The sequence below is a fragment of the Haliotis asinina genome, chromosome 5, assembly GCF_037392515.1.
Source record: "Haliotis asinina isolate JCU_RB_2024 chromosome 5, JCU_Hal_asi_v2, whole genome shotgun sequence".
Classification (NCBI taxonomy): domain Eukaryota; kingdom Metazoa; phylum Mollusca; class Gastropoda; order Lepetellida; family Haliotidae; genus Haliotis; species Haliotis asinina.
In genome coordinates this window covers 46,859,068-46,881,858 of record NC_090284.1, presented here as the reverse complement: position 1 = coordinate 46,881,858, position 22,791 = coordinate 46,859,068, and the positions used below count along the sequence as shown (strand labels likewise).

The 22,791-nt window shown below is 40.6% G+C and overlaps 1 protein-coding gene across 1 annotated transcript in view; it reads right to left on the bottom strand.

Annotated features, from left to right (window-relative positions):
- Positions 1-22,565, bottom strand: part of LOC137284702 (otoancorin-like) — a 35,421-nt gene extending 12,856 nt beyond the window's left edge. Inside the window, exons 1-21 of the mRNA XM_067816615.1 lie at positions 22,427-22,565; positions 15,583-15,900; positions 14,388-14,584; positions 13,111-13,293; positions 12,048-12,211; positions 11,409-11,592; positions 10,873-11,006; positions 10,475-10,583; positions 9,717-9,908; positions 9,235-9,270; positions 8,942-9,106; positions 8,398-8,553; positions 7,543-7,731; positions 6,902-7,011; positions 5,859-6,015; positions 5,141-5,334; positions 4,682-4,769; positions 4,047-4,242; positions 3,129-3,304; positions 2,304-2,459; positions 1,634-1,779 (exon numbers count right to left, since the gene is read on the bottom strand). Coding sequence (XP_067672716.1) covers positions 1,634-1,779; positions 2,304-2,459; positions 3,129-3,304; positions 4,047-4,242; positions 4,682-4,769; positions 5,141-5,334; positions 5,859-6,015; positions 6,902-7,011; positions 7,543-7,731; positions 8,398-8,553; positions 8,942-9,106; positions 9,235-9,270; positions 9,717-9,908; positions 10,475-10,583; positions 10,873-11,006; positions 11,409-11,592; positions 12,048-12,211; positions 13,111-13,293; positions 14,388-14,584; positions 15,583-15,900; positions 22,427-22,478 — 3,302 coding nt within the window. The 5' untranslated portion in view covers positions 22,479-22,565. The remainder of the gene's footprint in view (positions 1-1,633; positions 1,780-2,303; positions 2,460-3,128; positions 3,305-4,046; positions 4,243-4,681; positions 4,770-5,140; positions 5,335-5,858; positions 6,016-6,901; positions 7,012-7,542; positions 7,732-8,397; positions 8,554-8,941; positions 9,107-9,234; positions 9,271-9,716; positions 9,909-10,474; positions 10,584-10,872; positions 11,007-11,408; positions 11,593-12,047; positions 12,212-13,110; positions 13,294-14,387; positions 14,585-15,582; positions 15,901-22,426) is intronic.
- Positions 22,566-22,791: the final 226 nt, after the last annotated feature.

Here is a 22,791-nt window from a genome sequence, read left to right as displayed (position 1 = left end):
CAGCTCTGAGACTAAAATTTCGAGTTTTTCAATATCTTAACCATGTATTGTATTAAAAAATTAAGTGTAAATTATGTCTAAATCTTCAAAGATAATGCAACATTTTTTTTCATGAGAGAACATTTAACATATTTCACTGTTTAATTTATTAGTCACATTAGCATAAGGGGTCCGGGTGTTGAGACGGGTACTCGTGTCCAGTTCATTACCCACCATCCCGAGTATCAGGGTTACCTGTCCTAGCCCTACTACAATCCACATCATGAGACTGACCAGGCATTTATTCATTAATTATTCCAACAGCTTCACAATTATGTTAGATCAAAATTGATCTACAGCACCCAATGTTGTCTCAAGAGGGAACTGTGTTCAGGTGGTGGTTCTCACTTACTTGTCTGGTGTGTTCCATTGTATCCCACTTGTGAAGATCGATGATCATAGTGTCATGAACATGATATACGTAACTCTTTTGTGTACGTCATTACATACTACTAAAACTGAGGCCTGTATATTTTTATGAATCTTGCAGGTAAGCAAGATAGTTACATGAATATTATCGAGGAATATCTTTGAGTTGCCCATAAAAGTAGGCACTTAATTTGAATTTAATGCGATACGTTTCTGTCGTAATAGAACTTCATTAAATATACGTCTGTGACTATGATGCAAATAAGTTAAGGCTAAATTGTGCCGTGGACATTCTTCAACTTGATACCTGTGCATGTAATAGTCGGTGTACAAGAAGGTGTGGCTGTAAGAGATAACACCTGTTGTGTATTTCAACATGTTCCTGTGGGCTGTACATTGTTTAGTTTGACTAACGTGTCAACTGGGAATACACTATGCCTATTAAAACAATAAATACGAATTGATATGAAGGAAATATTGCTTGCGTTAGGAAATGTTGCTTGCGTTATGATGAAAATACTCACTCATCATTCTTTGATGAGCAAGGAAAGACATCTGGAATACTAACAAAATTATATATGTAGTAGATTTCTGTTATGCTGTGTGACTTTAATGATAGGCCAACAGTATCTTCGACATACTTGATATCGTTGATACTATGTAGAGCATGGAACTTTTACTGTTGAACAGACATTATGTAATATTGCTGATCTTGTAATAGCTTTCATGCATATCGTAGAAAGGTATATATCATCTTTAACTGAATCAGAAAAACATAATTTTGGAAAAAAATACCTTTAACTTGTAAAGCTCCCCTTTCTATTTAAATTGCATTTGACCTTACCAAAATGTTATTGCGATGAGCATACATGTAGTATTATTGTCTACAATTTTAAGTCTGAGCACTCCAAAACTACTATATATATTGATGAAAATCGGTCAATCCAAACCAATTTATACCATCTAGCTATCGATTAAGATGTTGCCATGACTGACATGGCATGTTGCACCTTAAAAGGGCCCTTACATGGTAGTCACCCTGTAGCTGATGACAACCGGTTTGAAATCAAAGCAAACTCATTCCTGATTGTAAAAAATCACATCCCATTCGGTCGCCATAACTCCGCCATATTTCACCACTTGGGGGTTCTGGCTTCTAAACCATTAATCTGCTTTAAACCTTGATTTCGTAGCTAGTTGTTTTAGTGGTACTGCAATTGCTAACCTGATGGCCGATGATGAGAAGAGGAGGATTTCTGAAGGTTCTGGGGCACAGATGAAGTGACCGAGGGATGACATTTCAGCAGCTGACACTCGGCTGATATCATTAGCCTTGGAGTTGTTCAGCCATCTGTAGAAGCCAGCTTTCAGCTGAAATAACATAATTATAGGATTATGTTTGAGTCTGTGTTTTAGAATAGGAATACAATCCAGCATGCTATTTCTATGCAGATTTAAGACTTTAAGATTCGTATCAAAAGCAGTTTGATCAGGGTCACAATATACCATGCAGCAATAAAGCTATAAAAAGATATGTGGTGTACATTTCCAAATTTGACACAGCAGTGATAAAAGTAGGTCCGATGCCAGTCCTGTTTGCCTTGCCTTTGCAAGTGTTAGTGACAGGTGCCACGGATGACAGGATACGCTCAATAAGGTATGAACACCTGACATCATTTCTGTATAATAATATTCGCACGCACGCACGCACACGTACACGCACGCACGCCCCCACGCACACATACACGCACGCACGCACACATATACGCACACATACACGTACGCACGTACGCACGTACGCACGTACGCACGCACGCACGCCCCCACGCACACACCCACACACTACCATCTTGGACAGCGACGAGCATATCTCCTTGGTACAGAATGAAATATACCTGTTCCTGTGAGAAAAGGTGATGTTTTCCTGCGGAGGCTATGGCGTCAAGTGTGAACAGTTTGATCTGACTCAGCTCTGCGGGTGTGAGGGCGGCCAGTATGCTTCCTGCCTGTCTCACGATCTCGACGGTCCACGTGTTGGGAGGCCCATAAACCTAGATTGAGAGATGAACATCAACACATGTCAAGAGTGGTGACGAACATATGCTGTGCAGTTTATCCTCAATGGTTATCCATGAATACATGGTGATGACAATGAGGAGAAGGAGGAGGACAATAATCTCACCCTACTAGATAACAATGATAATAGTATGTGTATGTATAACGCGCTTTGTTCCAGACAAAAGTGTATGTTCAAATGCAAATAAAAGTGATTTTTGTTAATCGCTGTGGTATTTTTTCAAGAGGAGTGTTTTTAAGTCACATTTGATGGAATCAAGGGGTGGTGTTAGTTTGCGTTCGAGTTGCAGCTGGTTCCGTAATGTTAGGCTCCATAACTTTTAGGCTTTTAGTTTTCGCCTTGGGATGACTAACAGATGTTGATCAGCTGATCATGAGGCTCTCGATGGAGCACTTTTGATCACCATCTCACTGAAGAGCACTTTCATGACAGCATTTGTGGGCTAGACTCGGGATTTTTACACCACTCTGGTTCTTATGGACAACCTGTGTAAGGCTCGTAAAACTGGTGAGATATGTTGGGCACATGTTTAGTGATGCGAGCTGCCGAGATACATATTCACAGCAGAATGTGTCTGTGTTTGTTGGGATATGAAAACAAAGAAAGACCGGTGAGGCTAAGACAATGATGATGCGGTGCTTACATCCTTTGCCTTGTTCAGCAAGGCGGTGAGCTGATCTTTGTCCCAGTCACTGACAGATCCTAGAGTCTGCAGACAGTTCGGGAACTCAACCGTGTTGTCCATGGCTGACAGAGTCGTCACGTCAAGGAAGGCGCCCTTCACCCCTAGGATCTTCATCTGAGCGCAAGTGGGAGTACCTGCAGGGCATACAAGGTTACACTAAATGTTAACGGAAAAAAAACTTCAACACAAACTCATTTGATCCAATTACATGGCTTAAGAAAATTCAGTATTTGAGTATGTGCTCCTAGACATGGAATACAGATGTTATCTACATGGTTTGATTGTTTGTAGTAACTCAGTAAAATATCTCTGCTCTATGACTGTGAATATTCGAGGCTCGATGACCTAGGCAGTTGAGATACGATGGCATGATAGTGTCAACAAGCCCTTACCATCCGATCCCATGACTCGCTACAAACATTGGTTCCTGGTCATCACATCCGTGAAGATCCGGGGTAGAACTGATCTTCAGTAACCCATGCTAGTCCTAAGAGGCGACTGACGGGATCGGGTGGTCAGACTCGCTGACATGATTGACACATGTAATCAGTTACCAATGCAATGGCGCAGATCGATGATCCTGCTGTTGATTACTGTGGATTGCCTGTCTCTCTGGTTTGACTCGATTATTTACAGACCGCAGCCATATACCTGAAATACTGCTGAGTGCAGCGTAAAACTAAACTGACTATCTCCCGATGATCAGTTCTAACTTGTGTAACTAAAACTATCCTAGCCCATTCATACGAGGCTATGTTATAACCCAAACCAGAGTAATGCAGTTTACGAGGACTTAAGGTCGATTGATATGGGCGTTATGTACCCAAATTACAAATCACGACGTTCTTTATGAATCTGTACATGCCATTGACTTACCAACTGCTCTTCTTCTTCTTCTGGTCGTGATGTCGGAACTCAGACTCTCCTGGATGAGTTGTACCACTCTTTTCTCTCCATCTGGTGACGTCATGGCCTCTTCCCTCATAAAGCCCTGCCTCCTTCTCTCCATCATGGCCTGGTCGACGCGGTTCATGCCCTTGATTACAGCAGAGGCTGCAGCGGCCATCTCAGACTGGAACACAACCAGATGGATGATGGTCATTAGGAAGTTTATACCAACCCCTGGATGTAATACTATTACATGTTTGTGTTCCGGATATTGACATCAAGCATGGCTGTTTTTGTCTTATATCAGTCTGGGGTGAGAAACTTAGATACTCTTCGATTTCGGGTTATTCCAAACCCTGTAGGAAAATATATGCAGTGACGTTGGACGTTGACTCTCCACCACAGGTGTGACGGTAACAAACATACAAACACAGGCATGGAGAATTTGGGATTCGAACCAGGGTCGTGGTTTTCTCACACATCAAAAAGCCCCATTACTAGATTCACCCGCAGTGCAGCTGGCTGCTGGGATGTCCTTGCTCCCTGTTTATCACCCTTGTCTTGTATACCAGGGAGATTGTTTCGACTGAGCTGATAGAACTAATTCAAAGGGGTTGTCTCACCTTACAGATTGTCTTCAGCTTGTCTTCACTCAGATGTTTCAGGAATGGTCCCACCTGTGCTAAACGCTCTCGCTTGCAATGCCAGGACCTGAGATTATACACGCACTGTTTCATTGTCTCATGGTGATTATAAACGTTCTTCCAAACACACACAGCTGTTCCCAGTCATCACCAAAACAACTGTAACTCCCTGGCAAACAAATCTTCGTTTGCTGTTTAAATCCGCACCGTGCAATATTCCAACTATATGGCGCCGGTCGGTAAAAACTTGTGTCTTTACCACACAATCCAACAACAACGCTCTACTTATTTTGGATAGAATGAAATGTGTCTACCAAGTTAGCGAGCCTGACCCTCCCGTTAATCGAAACTTTAGGCAAACATGGGGTTTTAAAGACCAATTCTGATCAATGTTTTCATAGGCAGCAAAGGCGACGTGTGCGTCTTGTCAGTACTCACGAGTCATGCTCCTCGACCTTGCTCATGACGGCCTCAGCCTGGACCTTGGTCAACGCTGCTCCAGAAAAACTGCGGATGTTCCTCATCAGGGCAGAGCCTGGCAGCCTCCTGATGACCTTGTCTGGCATGCCCTGAAGAAGACCTCCCAGCTTGGCAACCTTCCTGTCGTCCCATTCCGTCCCCATATCAGTCATCTGCCAGAGGAAAACACACGAAGAAGTTGAAGGAGTCAGGTGTGAGTTTCATCTTTGCTGATATGGAACTATTTTCATTTCTATGTATGTACCTGGAGAAAACTTCGAACAACAATGACCTGTTAGGTTACAAATACATTCAAATTATAAGCATCGTTCAACAGAAGACCCATGCATACAGTTCTTTGTAAGTTTCGGTCAACTGAAACATTGCCGGGACTTTCTATTTGGTATTATATCCAACAAAGATAGTGTGCAAAAACTATTTCTCCACAATACATTTTCCGACTTCATTCTGTTTGGAGACATGTTTTGGCATACAACTACTACACGTGTACAGAGTATTTGTTAGTATGCATATTTAACCAATGATCCTTGACGAACATTATTTGAAGACCAAACAGGGAATTCAGCATTCCTAGCGAACAATTCAGTTTGAGGGACATGTTTTCTGTTTTTCAGGAGCAAATGAAATATAATACCAGACCTACAAGGAAATCGTGCACACAAGAGTGGCCACATACTCGGTATTCCTGCGTGTTTAGCATGGACTCTCCCTGTCCCATGAGGTACATGAGCTTCTCCCTGCTGATCTTGGACTTAGCGCCTCTGTTCATGGCTGTCAGGAAGGCTTCCCTAGCAGGCTGTGACATCTTGATCTTGTTGAACTGGGCTTCTGGCCTGTACAGAGCGGCACGGTCAGTATATAATAGGCACAGGAGTGAATGACACAGTCCAGCAATAGCTTGGAGATATATGGTCTTTGAGATGAGGATGGGGATGTTGCAGCACCAGACGTGTGCTTCATACATTGTACCATTCGTGGCTAACTCGAGTTGTTACGGAAGGTAACGTAAAGGGGCGAGTGGTCAAGAATGGGGACGTAGAGGGGCGAGTGGCCAAGGATGGGGACTAGTTTTCTTCAAGGTTACGGAAAGGGCCGAGTACTGACGAACAGGGGACCAGTTTTCGTCGAGGTTACGAAAAGGGGCGAGTACTGACGAACAGGGGACTAGTTTTCTTCGAGGGTACGGAAAGGGTCGAGTACTGACGAACAGGGGACTAGTTTTCGTCGAGGTTACGGAAAGGGCCGAGTACTGACGAAAAGGGGACCAGTTTTCGTCGAGGTTACGAAAAGGGCCGAGTACTGACGAATAGGGGACTAGTTTTCGTCGAGGTTACGGAATGGGGCGAGTACTGACGAATAGGGGATTAGTTTTCTTCGAGGTTACGGAATGGGGCGAGTACTGACGAATAGGGGACTAGTTTTCTCCGAGGATACGGAAAGGGGCGAGTACTGACGAATAGGGGACTAGTTTTCTTCGAGGTTAGGCTGGAAAGGGGCGACTGGCGACTACCCGTTTTAGGTGACATGTCTATAAAATTGTGAATCTGTGTCTGGAGTATTCTGGTATGCCCAAAGGCCACAATGATTTGGGCGCAGAACACGACTGAGCAATACGGGAACATACTTTAATGTAGACTTTGTGCCATACTCAGGTGTATGTTTGTAATCTGATAGTTTTTGTTACAGCTACGGGATAGAGATATGGCGGATTTCACTCACAGGTACTGGAGAAATGGTGCAACTTGCAGCACATCAGTTTCGTCCATCTCAACAATGTTGCGGTTGTCGAAGTGAAAGACGTTTCTAATCTTTACAGCCATTGCTTCAGACTGAGGAGAAATAAACAGTTTGTTAATCAAAGGAATTTCAACTTTCAGATAAATGTTAAACATAGAGGAGGACTAATATCTCTAGCACTTTCAGCTTTAGAAAAACATGTTTGTGAAACATAGGAAATTAATCGTCAAAGGGAATTTCAGCCTTAAGGCAAACATCACAGGTGGCCCCATATCGTGTTCTGTGACCTGTCAGCCAATAAGTTTGTCATTATAATTTAAGAAAGATTGTGCAGATAACACGATGTAATGTTGTCCTAACACAGCGTGAGTGTTAAAGGAGAAACATCGTGATATGTGTGTGTGCGTGCAGGCATGCGTGCGTGCGTGCGTGCGTGTGTGTATATATATATATATATATATATATATATATATATATATATATATATATATATATATATATATATATATATATATATATATATATATGTGTGTGTGTGTGTGTGTGTGTGTGTGTGTGTGTGTGTGTGTGTGCGTGCGTGCGTGCGCGCGCGTGCGTGCGTGTGTGTGTGTGTGTAAACCTACCTGTGACAGTGTCAGGTCGTCGTCGTAGTCAGCAAGTTGAGCGGCCAGGTTGACGACGTTCATCTTGTCATCACGCATGTTGCTGATGTCTTCTTCTGACATACCTGTGACGATGCTGCCAAGTTCATGCAGGTCGTCAACGTGCAGGCTTGGCTTGACTTCGCGAATCTTGTGGAACAGAGCGGATGCCTGGGGAATGAAGATGTCGGAGAGTAAAGGAAACTGCTCCTACTTCGTTCAACAAACGACATCACTACTACGACTATCGGAGGTCTGGTAATAGAGTTGTATTGGTCTCGCTTTTGCGGGATTACGATGGTCGTAATTCTTCTGTGTCAAGGAATTACGACAACGTTAAGAAACGGTCATTGAATTGAACCTAGAACAACTGCTGAACTGTGAGACACCTCGAGATAACCAGTACTCGAACGACCTTACTGTTGACGCAGTTGAGACAAAGAGATAATTCGGGAACGGAATAAACTAAAATATTTGCCACAAACGCAGAGTGAGAAGTAGTTTCCAATTTTGTCAGCCAGTCGGGCTACATATGCCTGAAAGTTACTAGCCCACAAAATATTTCACTAGCCCGAAATTTGAATGAAAACGAGCATTTCATCATTGCTAATATCGTTGCTTATATGATGAACGTGTTTTATCAGGCCATAACCATTCAGGACAATGAAGGACAATACCCCAGAGTGGAATTTCCTATCCTGTTTATCAGCATCCTAGTGAAAATATTTACAAAATAATATTCCACGTAATTGTGATCGTTTCTCCTCAAAATGAGTTGTTTAGGATGGTCAGTACGTTCTGACAGTTAAAGCAGTACAGTATAACATTGGAACCGACCAAGCCCCTTCTCCATTTGACGTTGCCAGCGTTCGCCAGGTGCATTTTGATGTCGTGAGCGTCGGCTGTTTCAATGTCGTCCATGCTGAGGGCTTTAGCGAAATGAGGAAGGACGAGGAGTTTCGAGGGGAGCTTGTTGTTGTTGCTGGCCATTGCCTGAAGTTGGAAAATATAATTTAAAGGAAGGGCAGTCTGACGCAAAACAAATTAACGACTGGAGGAATTAAAACATAATGGAAGGAAGACACCTTATGTTATTTAGGACAAGCACAGTCCGTCACTCATGAGTAATTCTATCTGGGGTTATGTAATTGGGGGTGACACCAATGGCTAATAAGGTCTCTCCAGTTATACTCGGAGTACCACGTGACTGTTTAATATACTGAACAGCAAAAGAAACGCATGTTTCTAAAAAGTGAAATCTCATAAAAGTAAGCCTTCATGTTTGTATCTTCTATTTTTTTTTTTAAATTGCGTATGTTGCGTTTCTTTTGCTGTTCAGTATACTTTTATAACAACTGAACAATGACGACTGTAGGCCTACCTTGTAGATATACATCTTCCGTTTCCAGTCGTCCATGTCCAAGTCGTCGAGGTCTTCTAGAGTCTCGGCAACAACGTTGTCTGGGAGGTCATCAATGTCATCGGCTCTCATTCCCTTGGCCAGCTTGCCAATTTGTCTGAACTGGGCTGTTGAGAAATCTTTAAACTGTAACAAAGAAAGTTTGAAATGAAAATTTGTCACTGTTAGCGTCGTAAAGACACATGATAATAAACAAACTAAATGAATATAATTAGTTAATATCTATTTATGCGCAAATACACAAAAATACACACCTCGGGAATGTTCAATTTTCCAAGGAGGTGTCCTGCCTGTGAAAAAAAGAAATGGAAAATCGGTTGTATTCTGTAAAGATATCAGAGTTAGTGAGTGAGTTTAGTTTTACGCTGATTTTAACAACATTCCAGCAACATCATGGCGGGGGGACACCAGAAATGGGCTTCATATACATGTATTGTGTCCGAGTGGGGAATCGAACCCGGGCCTTCGGCGTGACAAAACCTAAACTACTCCTCCACCCGAGATAGTCATAAAAGTCATATCAGTTCAGTAAGAACATTACTATGAAATGTGACCAGTTATATGTACTTCACATTCGAGTCATTTTAAAGGATAACACCTAAGGACCCGGTAAGGTATGATACTCGATGCTTTGCGGCAAGCCAACAACGTACAATATGAGGTATGAATGAATAACGTGCAAGACTACGTCAATTTCTCATTTTTGCCCCCAAATGTTATCAGTTTGTATCTGTACCTCTGCGTCATCAAAGTCGACATCCTTGATGGCATTCAGTGCTCCCTGTATCACTGTTGGGGGAAGATCATCGAAGAAGTCGTTTCCACAGCCACCCAGGATGGGCCCCAGCTTCAGTAGTTTCTCCTGGGTGATGTCACGGTCCTCATCCCAGTCTGGCAACTCTCGGAGCTTCCGGCAGATGGGGTGAGCCTGGAAAATACCGTGCGGCAATGTCTTTTTTTTTTGTGTGTGTGTGTGTTTTTGTTTTTTGCCGTTTTGGTGTTTAATGCCATTCTGGACAGTTTTGTCAAAGTCTAGAGAAGATGAGCCAGTGATCAACACAGTGAGCATCGATCTATGCAGTTGGGGTACAATGACATGTGTCAGTCAAGAGAGCGAGTCTGTCCACCCGATGCCGTTAATCGCCTCGTGCGACAAGATCAACTCAAACCGCAGGGTTAGACCTAATACAAACTGGCAGCCATAAGGAGAGCATAACAATTTCAGTATTGCTACACGGCAGTTAAACAAATGTTCCATTACTTGATATAACTGCCATTGTACTTTCTTCTACAAGCAAAGGCACAAGACGTCAACAGAGAACTGGCCAGATAAAATTATGTAACGACATCAGATCATCGTTATAGTTATGTAGCTCACATGTATATACCTATGACGCATTGACAATATCCAATTCACCTAGATAACCTGTTCTAGTAACTATGTGACTGAGCAATGTTAAGGCTATATTTAACATACTAACTGATGTAGCTCACCTCATCTACATCGAATGTCAGTTTGGTAATGTCCGGCAAGGCCAACAAGAGGGTGCTGGAGTCCAGACCGCGGACCAGGTTCTGGTCAGTCTTTATAAATGGAAGCATTCTGTAAAATATGATAATATAAATCACGCAAACTTTCATGGGTTAAGGTTCGAACCCGGATCGGGTTGATAGGAGACTCAATGGGATCTATTGTGCTAAGTCTTATCACATGAGCTATAACGCTGTTGTGCAACATTACAAAATGTGTTTGATTTTTTTCCATGAATGACCATTGTCCGTCTCGTTCAGGAAACTCTGGATATCGCCTGAATTTTGCTTTAAAATCAAACAGTGCATATGTACGAATAAACGAATGTCTTTCTCAGATTGTTACAAGTGCTTCGGTGTACCTCCTGATGTCCATCCGTGTGTATTCTGATGGCTGTTTCTGTGTGCCTTTCATCATCAAACGTCCAATAGTCAGACTTCGTGGGTCATCGTCATCAAGGTCAAGGTCAAGACCAGCCAAGTCAGCATCAGCGAGCTGAAATATAAAATGTGACAGAAAAACATAACTCGGAGGCTCGGGACGAAACGTTCGTAATATCACAATCAATGCACCTTGAAAAAAAATATTCGCAGCATCGAATTTATTGCCTCATCATTTTTTTAAAAGAGGAAGAAAAGACTAGAAAGAACATTTTTCTTTCGCACACATATGCAGAAGTAAAGAATTATCTGCAAAAATGTCCATTATACTAAGAAAGATATGTTGAATAATCTGCCACCTGACATCTAAAAAAAACATCTAAATGCCCATTAAACATTCTCCTTACGGATGTTTACAGAGACAGAAAGAAGAACAAATAACAGACAAAACACCCACTGTAGTAAGTAAAAACAACAAAGGGAATAAATACTAATTTAATACAGCTAAGGAAATTACATTTTCAGGCTTGATGTCATCGATGTCCTCCGGGTCAAAGGCCGCCAAGCCGGCACCTACTCGAACAATGTCCGCTGAACTCATGCGACTTGGCATCCGCCATTTTGCAATCCTCTGCCTCAGCGCCCCCTGCATGGCGGGACTTCCTTTATTGCGCATGACCAAGCGACCAAGGTCTTGAAGACTGGAAATCAGTAGTGCAGTTGTTACATTGTTGCTTCACAATATCTTTTATCCCTTATAAAAGTGGATTTTACCAGGGCTTTAATGGAACAGTAAAGTATGAGCATGCAAATTATTTTCCCCTAAATTTGGAGTGGAGTCAGATTAACTTTAAGTAATGCAAAAGCATTTTGTAGGCAATCAAAGGCAGAGACCATATAACAGATTATATGGTCTCTGACAAAGGTAAAGGTAGAGTAGAATCATTTCATGGAACTTGATGTGTCGTACTGTCTATTCCGATGCTTGAATTTGTTCTATTGTTTGGTAACACAAAGTTATAATAAAAGTAATACTCCGGGAGAATAAACCGACATAACCATGAATAAAAAGCAGGTGAAGGGTCCTCCATGTTGCATTCACGAACACAGCTTGGACACAAATCAAAGTTGGCGAGGTTTGAGGTTTGTTACGTACCTAGACTCAAAGACGTCATCCGATAGACCCTCAATGACGTCATCGTCGAAAGTATCCGGTGCAAGTTTGAACGCACGGTCAATGTCACTTTTGGACCACTGGGCAAAGGGACGCTTCTTCATGTGCTGCATCAGTAACATCTGATGTGGAAGGTCAAGGTCGTCCTGAGGAAAGAAAAAACAACAACATATATTCTTGGCCTTTCAAAATAAATAAAATAAATTAATCAATCATTAGTATTCGAATTACACTAAGGAGCACAACATAAAGCCCATCAAGGTGGTTTTAGACGATATACTGAAGAGCAAAACAACCTATACCTTTCAGCTGAAAATGTCTTTGTTATGCATGGCGTATGTAATTAAATAATAATATAAAACATATTATGTCAGTAATGTTCATGCATATAAAATTATATAATTCAGTAAAACTGTATTAATATTCACACAGCACAACTGCTGATGGATATCATGGTCATATCACAATATTTATGCTATGTTTGAGGATTATACATTGCCAGGTACGTTTCTTAATCCTATCGTCATTACAATAATGCATATTTACGCAAAATCTCCAAGCAGTTAGTGACATTTTACAAAGTGTTGCAGGAACCAATGATTAGATTTCAAATATCTTCTTTAAGTTGCATGTAAATAAACTAGCTATAATTTGTTTTGTCTGCCAGATGTCATGTTGTTTGTTTGTTCAGCCATATTCCAGTTAAATGGCGTTGGTCTCTGAACTATCCAGTGATCAACATAATGAGCATCGATTAATAAATTTGGGATACGATGACATGTGGCAACCACGTCAGCGAACCTTTTTCACATTGTCGACAGGCATGAGTTGCTGAGGATCAGTATCTTCAAGGCTCTGTTTAAATATAACTCGAGCACGTACACCATAAGGCATAACAAAGTAAAATAGCTATGAATATTAAATGAATGATAACTAAATGTAACATCCCCAACAAATATCAATAGCTTTACTTTATTGACCCCACGCGGTAGAACTCCGGCCGACATATAAGTAAAATTATAGATAAAGTTTCAAAGAAACTTACATCATCATCGTCAATGTCGTCATGCTCGTCATCGTCATTGACGTCATCCAGGGCCCCAACACAGTCCATTCCAACACTCATAAGTTTCTGGAAGCTACGTAGAGACTTCTTGGAAAACAGGCGGCACATCTGGTGTTTGGTGTGGTTATCCAGCATCGGGGCGAAACATTCCAGAGTAAAGTCCTGCACAGAGGATAAGATAGCTCTGTTTCACTATGATCGTGGCCAAAGCACTTGAGTTATGAATTCATGAAATCCATGAGTACACAACTGAACATGAAAACATGTATTTATGAATTAGGGGATGACACATCTGTCCTGGATAGGATGTTCTCCATACGTCACTTCCGGTTTATCAAAGGCTTTGTACGACTAAATAATTGGGAACTTGTAATACATGTCCATAATAACAGCGTCAATAACATTTGGATTAAAGATATTTGGTTCTGTATGCAGAAATATCTGCATACAAGGGATGAAGTTATAATTGACTTGATGAAGTGAAATGGGTTTTTACTACATACGAATTCTTCTGAAGACTTTTGCTGAAGTCTGTATCAGTGAGTGAGTAAGGTTACATCACCTCAGTATACTGATGACGCCCATGCCAGTATTGGGAGCGATACATTGCACCCATTTGAGTGTCGACCATGGGTTCCCATTTAACGATCGATAGTTAGGACCACCAAGCTAATCAAACACCTTGTTGCATATATACAAAGGTCCGCGTTAAAAAGACTTTTTCAGCACAAAACCCCAAAATAAAAAATACAAACAATCGCTTTATGGATGGGATATTGTCGATCATGCAGTGTCAGTAATATGATGTCGTATTGATGTCATCAGGTAAAGATGTGAAATATTGATCTTATGTCACATTAGAACCAAAGACTGAGTTATTTGACAGGAATACGCATAGCTGTTTTGTTAAGAGACAATGCTACCGTTGAAAGGAGTACATTATGATTTTGGTTTGTTGTTGTTTTAAGTCCCAAGAACTTCTAGGTATATGACAGCGGTCTGTAAACAACTGAGTTTGAAACACCCAATCTAGTGATTGATATCATGAGCATCGACCTACGCAACTGGGATACAATCTGTTGGTTTTATTATTGTATTTTTACTATTAGCTATGTGACTGATAAGGTAGTTGATAGGTAAACAAGTAATTGGTTGTTGTTGTTTAGGGAACAGTGTGATCGGGGTGTTTCTTAACAAAGGTAACGAAGCCGTAATATGTTTGTCTAAACAGATTTCTACAGGTCTGAGCGTCTCACCGACATCTTCTCTATAATTTCACTTGGTTCATCATCCGGACCATCCATGAAATCATCTCCCGCATCAACGTTCTCTGTGATATCTGCCTCTGGTAAAAGGTCCGACATCTCGTCTGAGAATTCCTTGATCTTCTCCTGGCTCTGAAAGCACGGGTTGCTCGCGAACGGCTGAGGAAGAGGAATAGGGCTACCTTCATCTGAAATTAAGATTGAGGGAGTGAGTATATTGGGATTATTTCGGTTCGTGTGAGGTACGTGGGGAATCAAGGACTGGATGGATTCTGACCATGGACGTGTACCATCGAGGAGAAACTCACGAAAACATATTGGTGCTCCAAACCTAGAAATATAATTTGAGTGATAAAAAGGGGAATTGAGGACTCCAGTTTGTAAGTACCTAGTGAGACTGGGATGCATCTCCGCACGGCACATTGTGTCGCGTTAGACTACTGGGACTCATGTTTTCAACAATGTTGTTAGATACGTTGTTTGGTTGTTGCTCAACGCCGCACTCAGTAGTATTCCAACTATATGTCGGCGCTCTGTAAATAATCGAGTGATCAACAGCATGAGCATCGATCTACGCAACAAGGATATTATGTCAAGTGTCAATCAAGGCAACGAGCGCAACGACCCGATCCCGTTACTCGCCTCCCACGACAAGCATTGGTTGATGAGGACAAATTCCAACGCCGCATATGGCAATATTCCAGTAATATTTATGGCAGTGGCAACAGAAGCGGGTTTCAAACATTGCACAGCTTGTTCAGCTTGACCTCAGCTACTCTACATATGTATAACCTGGGAGGTCAAATTGCACAAACTGCTGGTCGAGTTCACTTCATTAAACAGGGGAGCAGAGCTCGAGAATATCATTAATGTTGCGTTCGTGCGAAACGTACAGACATCGAATACATGAAACCATCAGTAGCGTCTTCATTAAAGACATTGCTGACGATTTCTCGACACGGAGATGTCAATGGCAGCCTTGTCTCGGCAGCCTTGTCTCGACTCCTTCGCAGTAAATAGACCCAACCAGATGTGTCACGGTCAGACTATGCATTAATATTCACTTGACAAGGTGAAGATGAACAAGTTGTACCTTGAGGGTTGTCCCACCACCCCTAAAACACCTGAAATTGTGAATTGTGATTACTGCCGCAGAAATATTCATCAAAACAGAAGCAGACGTCACCTCTGGGATTGGCGTTCTGGGATCGTCTGAGGTTGGCCAGCATTTGACCAAGGTTCCTGAACATGTTTTGAATCCCAGCTGATTCTGATCCCTGCTGTCCGTTATCTTCGTCGAACATCTCCTCAAACCTGTCGGTTAATCTGTCCAGACCGTTCCCGGTATTTTCGGGTCCTTGAGGGAAATTCCCCCCTGGGATATTCCAAGATGCATCGTTTCCATTTCCGTTATCACTTCCGGTGTCGTCGTCATCTTGTTTGGGTAACCGTGGGTCGTCTGGCTTGTCATGAGGATGGCTTGGATCATGGTCATCTGCTAATACTGAGGATAACAAAAATAGTTACAAACTGAATTTGAATGCACAAACTTTTCTAACGTATATGCACATGTTGTTGTTTATTAGGGGTTTAATTTAGGCTGTATCAGACAATCCAGTGACACGTTTCAGCACTGATCCACGATGACCTGAATTAACCAAGATTACCTGAGTACCTATATACGTTAGTTAAGTCTTACCACAAATGTAGTCATTGACTTTAATTTTACGCCTCACTCATATTCTATCTATCCGGCGCCCGATGTCTGTAAATAATTTAGTCTGGCCCAGAAAATCAAGTGATCAACAGCATGAACATTGATCTACGCAATTGGGATACGATGACATCTATCAGTCAAGTCAGCGACCACCCGATCCCGTACGTCGCCTCTTACGACAAGCATGGGTTACCGTAATCAGTTCTAACTCGGACCTTCACCGGTAACGATAAGTGCATCAAGACATTGGGGAAGACATAATATCTTCAACTTTTAATCCACAAGAAGTCACCTCGTCAATGTAGAAAGGCGCGATTGTCATACAGCGACATGTATGTTGATAACAGCATTCTTCCGATTAATTGGCCAGACAAATACTTCTATTGATAAGCAACTTAAACTACTACAATACTTCCCCTCGACATGCGTTATGTACAGAAATAGCAGGTGCCAACTCCGAAAGGAAAAGCGGTGTAAATTATGTGTCCTGAATTTGTGAGCGAGTGAGTGAGTTTAGGTTTACGCCGCACTCAGCAATATTCCAGCTATATGGCGGCGGTCTGTAAATAATCGAGTCTGGACCAGACAATCCAGTGACCAACAACATGAACATCGATCTGCGCAACTGGGAACCTATGACGTGTGTCAGCCAAGTAAGCGAACCTGACCACCCGATCCCGTTAGTCGCCTCTTACGACAACCTGAATTTGTGACATATTATCTAAAGTTTCAAAAAGCTATAAACATTAAGGGAATACAAGAATGAATTATGGGCACACAAACTGTAATTATGGCTGAAAACAAGAAACAAGAGACAGCGTCACATGTGCAAGGCCACCCAACGGTCGAACCTCGCCTGCACAAATACCCACATCATAGGGTTTAACGATTCCTCTTTTAGATACAGCCTTGGTCAGCCAGTTCACAGGCTTCTCGTGTTACTGAATTTTAAGTGATACTCTCGTAATGAAGTTATTATGGTTTGTGGCTCCTGACTGATAATTATGATCATGAGTGTATGTTGCATTAATTAGTTCTAGGCATGGTTTTCGTTAATGGATTTATTAGCCATCATATATTTGGCCCGGCTTGGTCCGGCCCGGTCCGGCCCGGCGTTTAGGCCATATACGAACGTCATGATGGCATCATGATCTCATCTCATAAAACTACACCTGTCATCAGATATGTTACTTGCTATAAACAGTCATACATTAGAGGCATCGTGTTTGTCCGTGTGTGTAAGGTTCCTTTGTGTTTCCATGCCAACGCGTTGACTTCGCAATAAACATCCAGTTTGATTGCCACGGGATGTGCAACAGTTGAGCCCCGAGGCCACATGGGCTTTTTTCAACAATTACAGATTAGAGGAGAGTTGTGTTATTTCCTTCTCCAAACACTGACAGAATATACTTGCTTAAAAAAAATGTACTTAGTGACAGAACAAACTTGCTTGACAACGAAACAAGGATATCTATCTAAAATTTCGTTTCTTTGCCCATACTTAATGTATATTCTACATTTTATACTTTGACAAGTTGTGTCAAAATAATGTCTATTTTACGAATATATAAATTTAGCATTTTACCTTTTGGTGTTATTCGTGAAACATATTTTTAAAACATTCACACTTTTTATTGAAGATAAAGATCTGTGTTTAATGTACAAATGCATCTCTATGAAAACAACCCACCCCACTCTTTTGAATGGTTTGAAAAAATCCTGTAAAAGTAGGAATAGTAAAATTAGTTTACACTACTGCATCTCTTTGATTCATGCCGAAATGTGTCTAAACGTGTTGAAACTTCAATTCACTGGGATAATGACCCATGAAAGGTAGGTGGATAACGAATTAAAAGTGTAATTTATCTTGTTGGGACCATGAAATTATATCCAAATATCCGAAAAGTCGAGACATCCGTATCGAGTTGAAAAGCTTGAAAACTAATAAATTATGAAGGATTTTGCCGGGACTTAGATGTTACATGTTAGATGTTACATGTTACATGTTAGATGTTACAACTGAGATATCGAGATATGAGAATTCGACACAGCGGTGCTCGACTGTAGATATTAACTCATCAGGACAGTGTTGTCATCACGTGTTAATCAATGTCGCAGTGGAATGAACACCTGTAAATCAAGCATGGCTTGACACCATACGCTAATTGCCTAATTATCCGCGTCGCGTACAGAAGTCATTATTTACCTGATCGTCGTAAATACCGCAGGCTCATTTCACAGTGCGACCCTACTGACCTCCGCGGACCTCATGTGCACTGACTTAAACCATTACGTAAGGCTATGGTCAGTTGCATAATGAGCATACAGATGCCTTTGTAAGCACCTGTCTGAGCATGACATTCCTCCTAAATCTTGTGCGAATATAATTCTACATACCGAAGAATACACGCCTATATAAAGCATAAAACTGTATGGAAAACTACTTCTTTTTTATTCCACAGAATGACGTGTATATTCTTATATCGTTATCAGTTTTAGTTTGAATCGCTTGTTTTATAGCCAAACCATCTTTGTTTGATTGTTTACTGTGTGTATTCATATATTCGGCAATTGGAACCGTTTATATACTAGATATAAACTACCAGTTTATTTTGTGGAAGTCTGGGTGGCTGAGTGGGTTAGATCGCTTACTTTGTGATTAGATACTGTACTCTGGAAAGTATTCAAGTTACTTTCAGTAAAAATCAATAAAAAGTAAAATGATCTTTCTCGGTACTTCACTTTCAGAAGAATCGGGCCTAGCCTGAAGGTATGACTCACATGCCATTGTCCTCGTCAACGCATTTACAACTTTTAGGTTGCCAGGGGAAACGTCAATCACGCTTTTCATAAGTGACAGGCAATTGTGGTAACACACTAAGAACGACCCGTACGCTGATTGTTCTTATTTTGAAACTTTGAAGCATGGTTGTAGTGAAGCGTGGTAAAGCGCTCAACTATCCGAATTTCCACAAACCTCCTATACATTTCGTTTTGTACAAAAATATATCATTCAAACTGTGGTATTTGCCAAACACCACGTTGAGATGAAATGCTTTTGTTTTCGAATGTTTAGCAGAATGCAAGTTTTTTGTCATCAATCGTTTTGGTACTGCGACTAATGAAATCTTCAAACTCTAATATACCACTCTACAGAAGTAAGGTATATTCCACATTACGTGCATACCACTAGGCAACGCTATGTGAGAAAAACAAATGTATATCCATGCAGACGAAACATTTCCAAAGGAATGGAATGAATTTCATATTTTCCCTTAATTTCTCTTCATCATCGGTTTCCTCCTTCCCTTCATCATTTGCATTTTAACAATCTTGCAAATCCAATGGCCGAACGTTTATCTAATGGTATATTTCATTTGGGACAACCCGGAAACACGTGTAGTTTCCGGACAAGGCGAGTAACGTTTCTCATGACATGATCGATAATAACTGGTTTACATATCAGCACGTATAACGACCGCATAACAAGGCGTGGTCTATACCAATAATACATAGCAATGTCAATCATCATATTAGATATCTCTGTGTACAGTCTTTGTTCAATCAGTTGGGGAAACAGACACAAATCTCCGTACACTAGCCTCTATTATTGGAAGGCTAGGGGTGATGGGGTAGCCTAATGTTTAAAGCGTCCGCGCGTCACGCTGAAGATCCGGGTACGATTCCCCACCTGGGAACAATATGCTCTATTTTAGGTGTCCCTCTCCTTTATATTGCTTGGATATCGCTAAAAGCGGCGTAGCTCCACACTCATTCATTCACAGTTTTTATATTTCTTTTATGCTATAAACATTCTTTGAGAATAAAATAATAACCTCCTGCATGTCACATGACGTAACATCTCCAGTTTGGTTATAAGACGTCATTGACATCGTTGTGTATCTCTGTTTCTTGCAGTTTATCACAACTGTCAAAACATACAACACCATAAAGAAGTCTTCATTGTACATTTCATGTACCGTTGCTTGAAGCACGTCCACGTAATGCAGTCATCAATCATAGGGTCAGTCGAAGAGAATGTGTGATTGACAGGTGATTAATTACTGTGTCCTATGTCAACTATGTTTGGCATGCAACCATTCACGTTTGAAATATTCAAATGAGAATCGAGTTTTCCTGCAAACAAAATAACGTGATACTCAAATATACAAGACTGAAATATGATCAACAGATACAAAATACCCACAGAATTTTACTTGGTGAAATATAACCCAGTATAATAGTGAAATGTTGTATTTGTAAATACATTTTGGTCTGAAACAATAATCAATGATACATATCAAAAGATAAAATGTTATAAATCGTGTATCGTACACGTATATATTCATATAAATAATTTTACTGTATCTTGTACAAAGCAGTACAAAGGCATCTCAAATTCATAAGCAAATTATTGAGTGTAATATTTTGAATTGAAACGAATAAATACACAAACGTTTCCGTCTGTTAAAATCCAGTAAGTTTTCCACTTCAGAGCGATACTAATGGCGCGCTGTGAAGGAAGACTCTTCGTTAAATTTACGAGTTGAAGTAATATGACATAAGGTAGCAAGCACCATGTAAACATTAAATGACTAGGGGCGTGAACGACTTCCTCAGTGATCTACGTTGCTCCTCAGCGTCTAACATTAGCATAATTAAAGCACCATCGGGATGCTTTACATGAACCACCTTCACTCACGTTGTTATAGTTGAACGGGAAATAATACCGGAATGTTGGGTTGGAGTTTAATGCCTCTTTGTACAATGAAATTTATGTCTTCTTTATTACACCACGGTTGCTTGAATGAATATATACCTAACAGCAAAAGAAACGCAAATTTTTAAAAATGAAATCTCATAAAAGGATGTACGCATATTTTTATATTCTGTTTAAGCCGGTTGCGTTTCTTTTGCTGTTCAGTATAGTCTGAATGCAGGATTTAAATGCGGCCAATATTTCTGAATGTTTCAGCTATCACATCCAGATATAAACAAATCAAAAATAAAATCAGTTATATACTGAACTTTTCCCGTACCTCAATCACGCCTAGAAGAAGAATTTGTTCTTCTAGAATCGCACCTAAATGCGTACCAAGAGATGATGTATAAATGTACTGGTGTACTAATGTATCTTACGAAGAATTCGTATTACGCCTCGCATGTATATTCATCTCCATGATGTACCTAACTCTATATTGTTGATTACAAACTTGACCTTTTCAAAAGACCTAAACTCTACACCACGATTAATTATATATACAGCCTATAATGTCCTTCGTGTGGATCGGGATTTTGTCCGTAAACGACAGATCGTGACAGCAATCCCTCTCACACACCACTCTAGAAGTCGTTTTACAATAAACGTCTCTTTACGTCAGTAACCAAGCACCCAGTCAGCTCGACAGCAAACACTACATTGAAATTGACATGACTGATGTCAGTCATGGATGATATATTTGTGAAACAGACATGATAGTGATATGAAATGTCTATCACCGGGAAAATTGTAAAACTATGCTTTGTTAAAAGTTTTTTGTCCATATGTTGCAAGACACGGTCCTGCTTCAATACCTTTTTTCAAAATACATATTAATAAGTACATTGATATGATTATCATAACCGTTCTAGGAGATTACGACAATGTTGGTAATTTCTTGCAATAAATTTGGAATTTTAGTGAAATTACAAAATTGCTTTTGATGTGTATTGTACACATAATATCAACTGGAATGTAAATACTAATTTGAAATATACGTTATGAAGATTAAAAGTCTTATTTACAATGTAGACGTGCAATTATCTCGTTGACATGTTCTTTTCACGAACCGATTGTTACACAACAGTGACTGTCAATCGTTCTCGAGTGACAGGCTGATTGGCAAACCACAAAACAACAATAGACGATTGTACATTTCGGCCGCAACTGACTTGTGAATCTGTTTCAGTTGCAAGTATTCCAAATTTCTAAACATGACATAATCGAAGCATATTTGTATTTGTGACGATACCATCTATACCATGTGTATCAACACAAGAGTGTATTTCTCACCGTTACGCTGAATACGTTCAAATACACAGATGACATTTACATACCTTTAAAAGAAAGACGCAAGATAACTTGAAATGAATTGACATCCAGTGTTTCAAATACCTATTTCCGTGAATACTTGCCACAATCGCATTCACAATTAGCATTTTAGGTTTCTGTAGGGCTATAAAGTCGTGTTCTGGATGACAAATGATGACACGATGGAAGAGATGCACTGCTCTGTATAACATTCAAGACTGAAAATATTTAAAAATCACTTACCATTACAGGCGACTAATAATATCACTATTAACGAAACCCTGAGATGCTTCATTCTTGAGAATACTGTGTAAAGTGACGTGAAGATCCCAGACCTGTACTCATATACGACCCGCACGTCCTACAGGTCACGTGACCGGTTTTCTACGCAAGCGCGATGACTCAGGAAGCGCTGACATCGTGACAGGTAGTCGAGTTTATGTCTCTTCTCATCAATCATATGGATGAGGCGTCGTCTTTGTTGTCTATTTCATTCATTCAGTTGTCTCTTTCATTGTTTACGTTGTCAATATGCGATTATTGTCTTACACTAGCTGCTAAACTCTTTAATTGTAGATAATATATTAGCTTTTCACTCTATATACGTT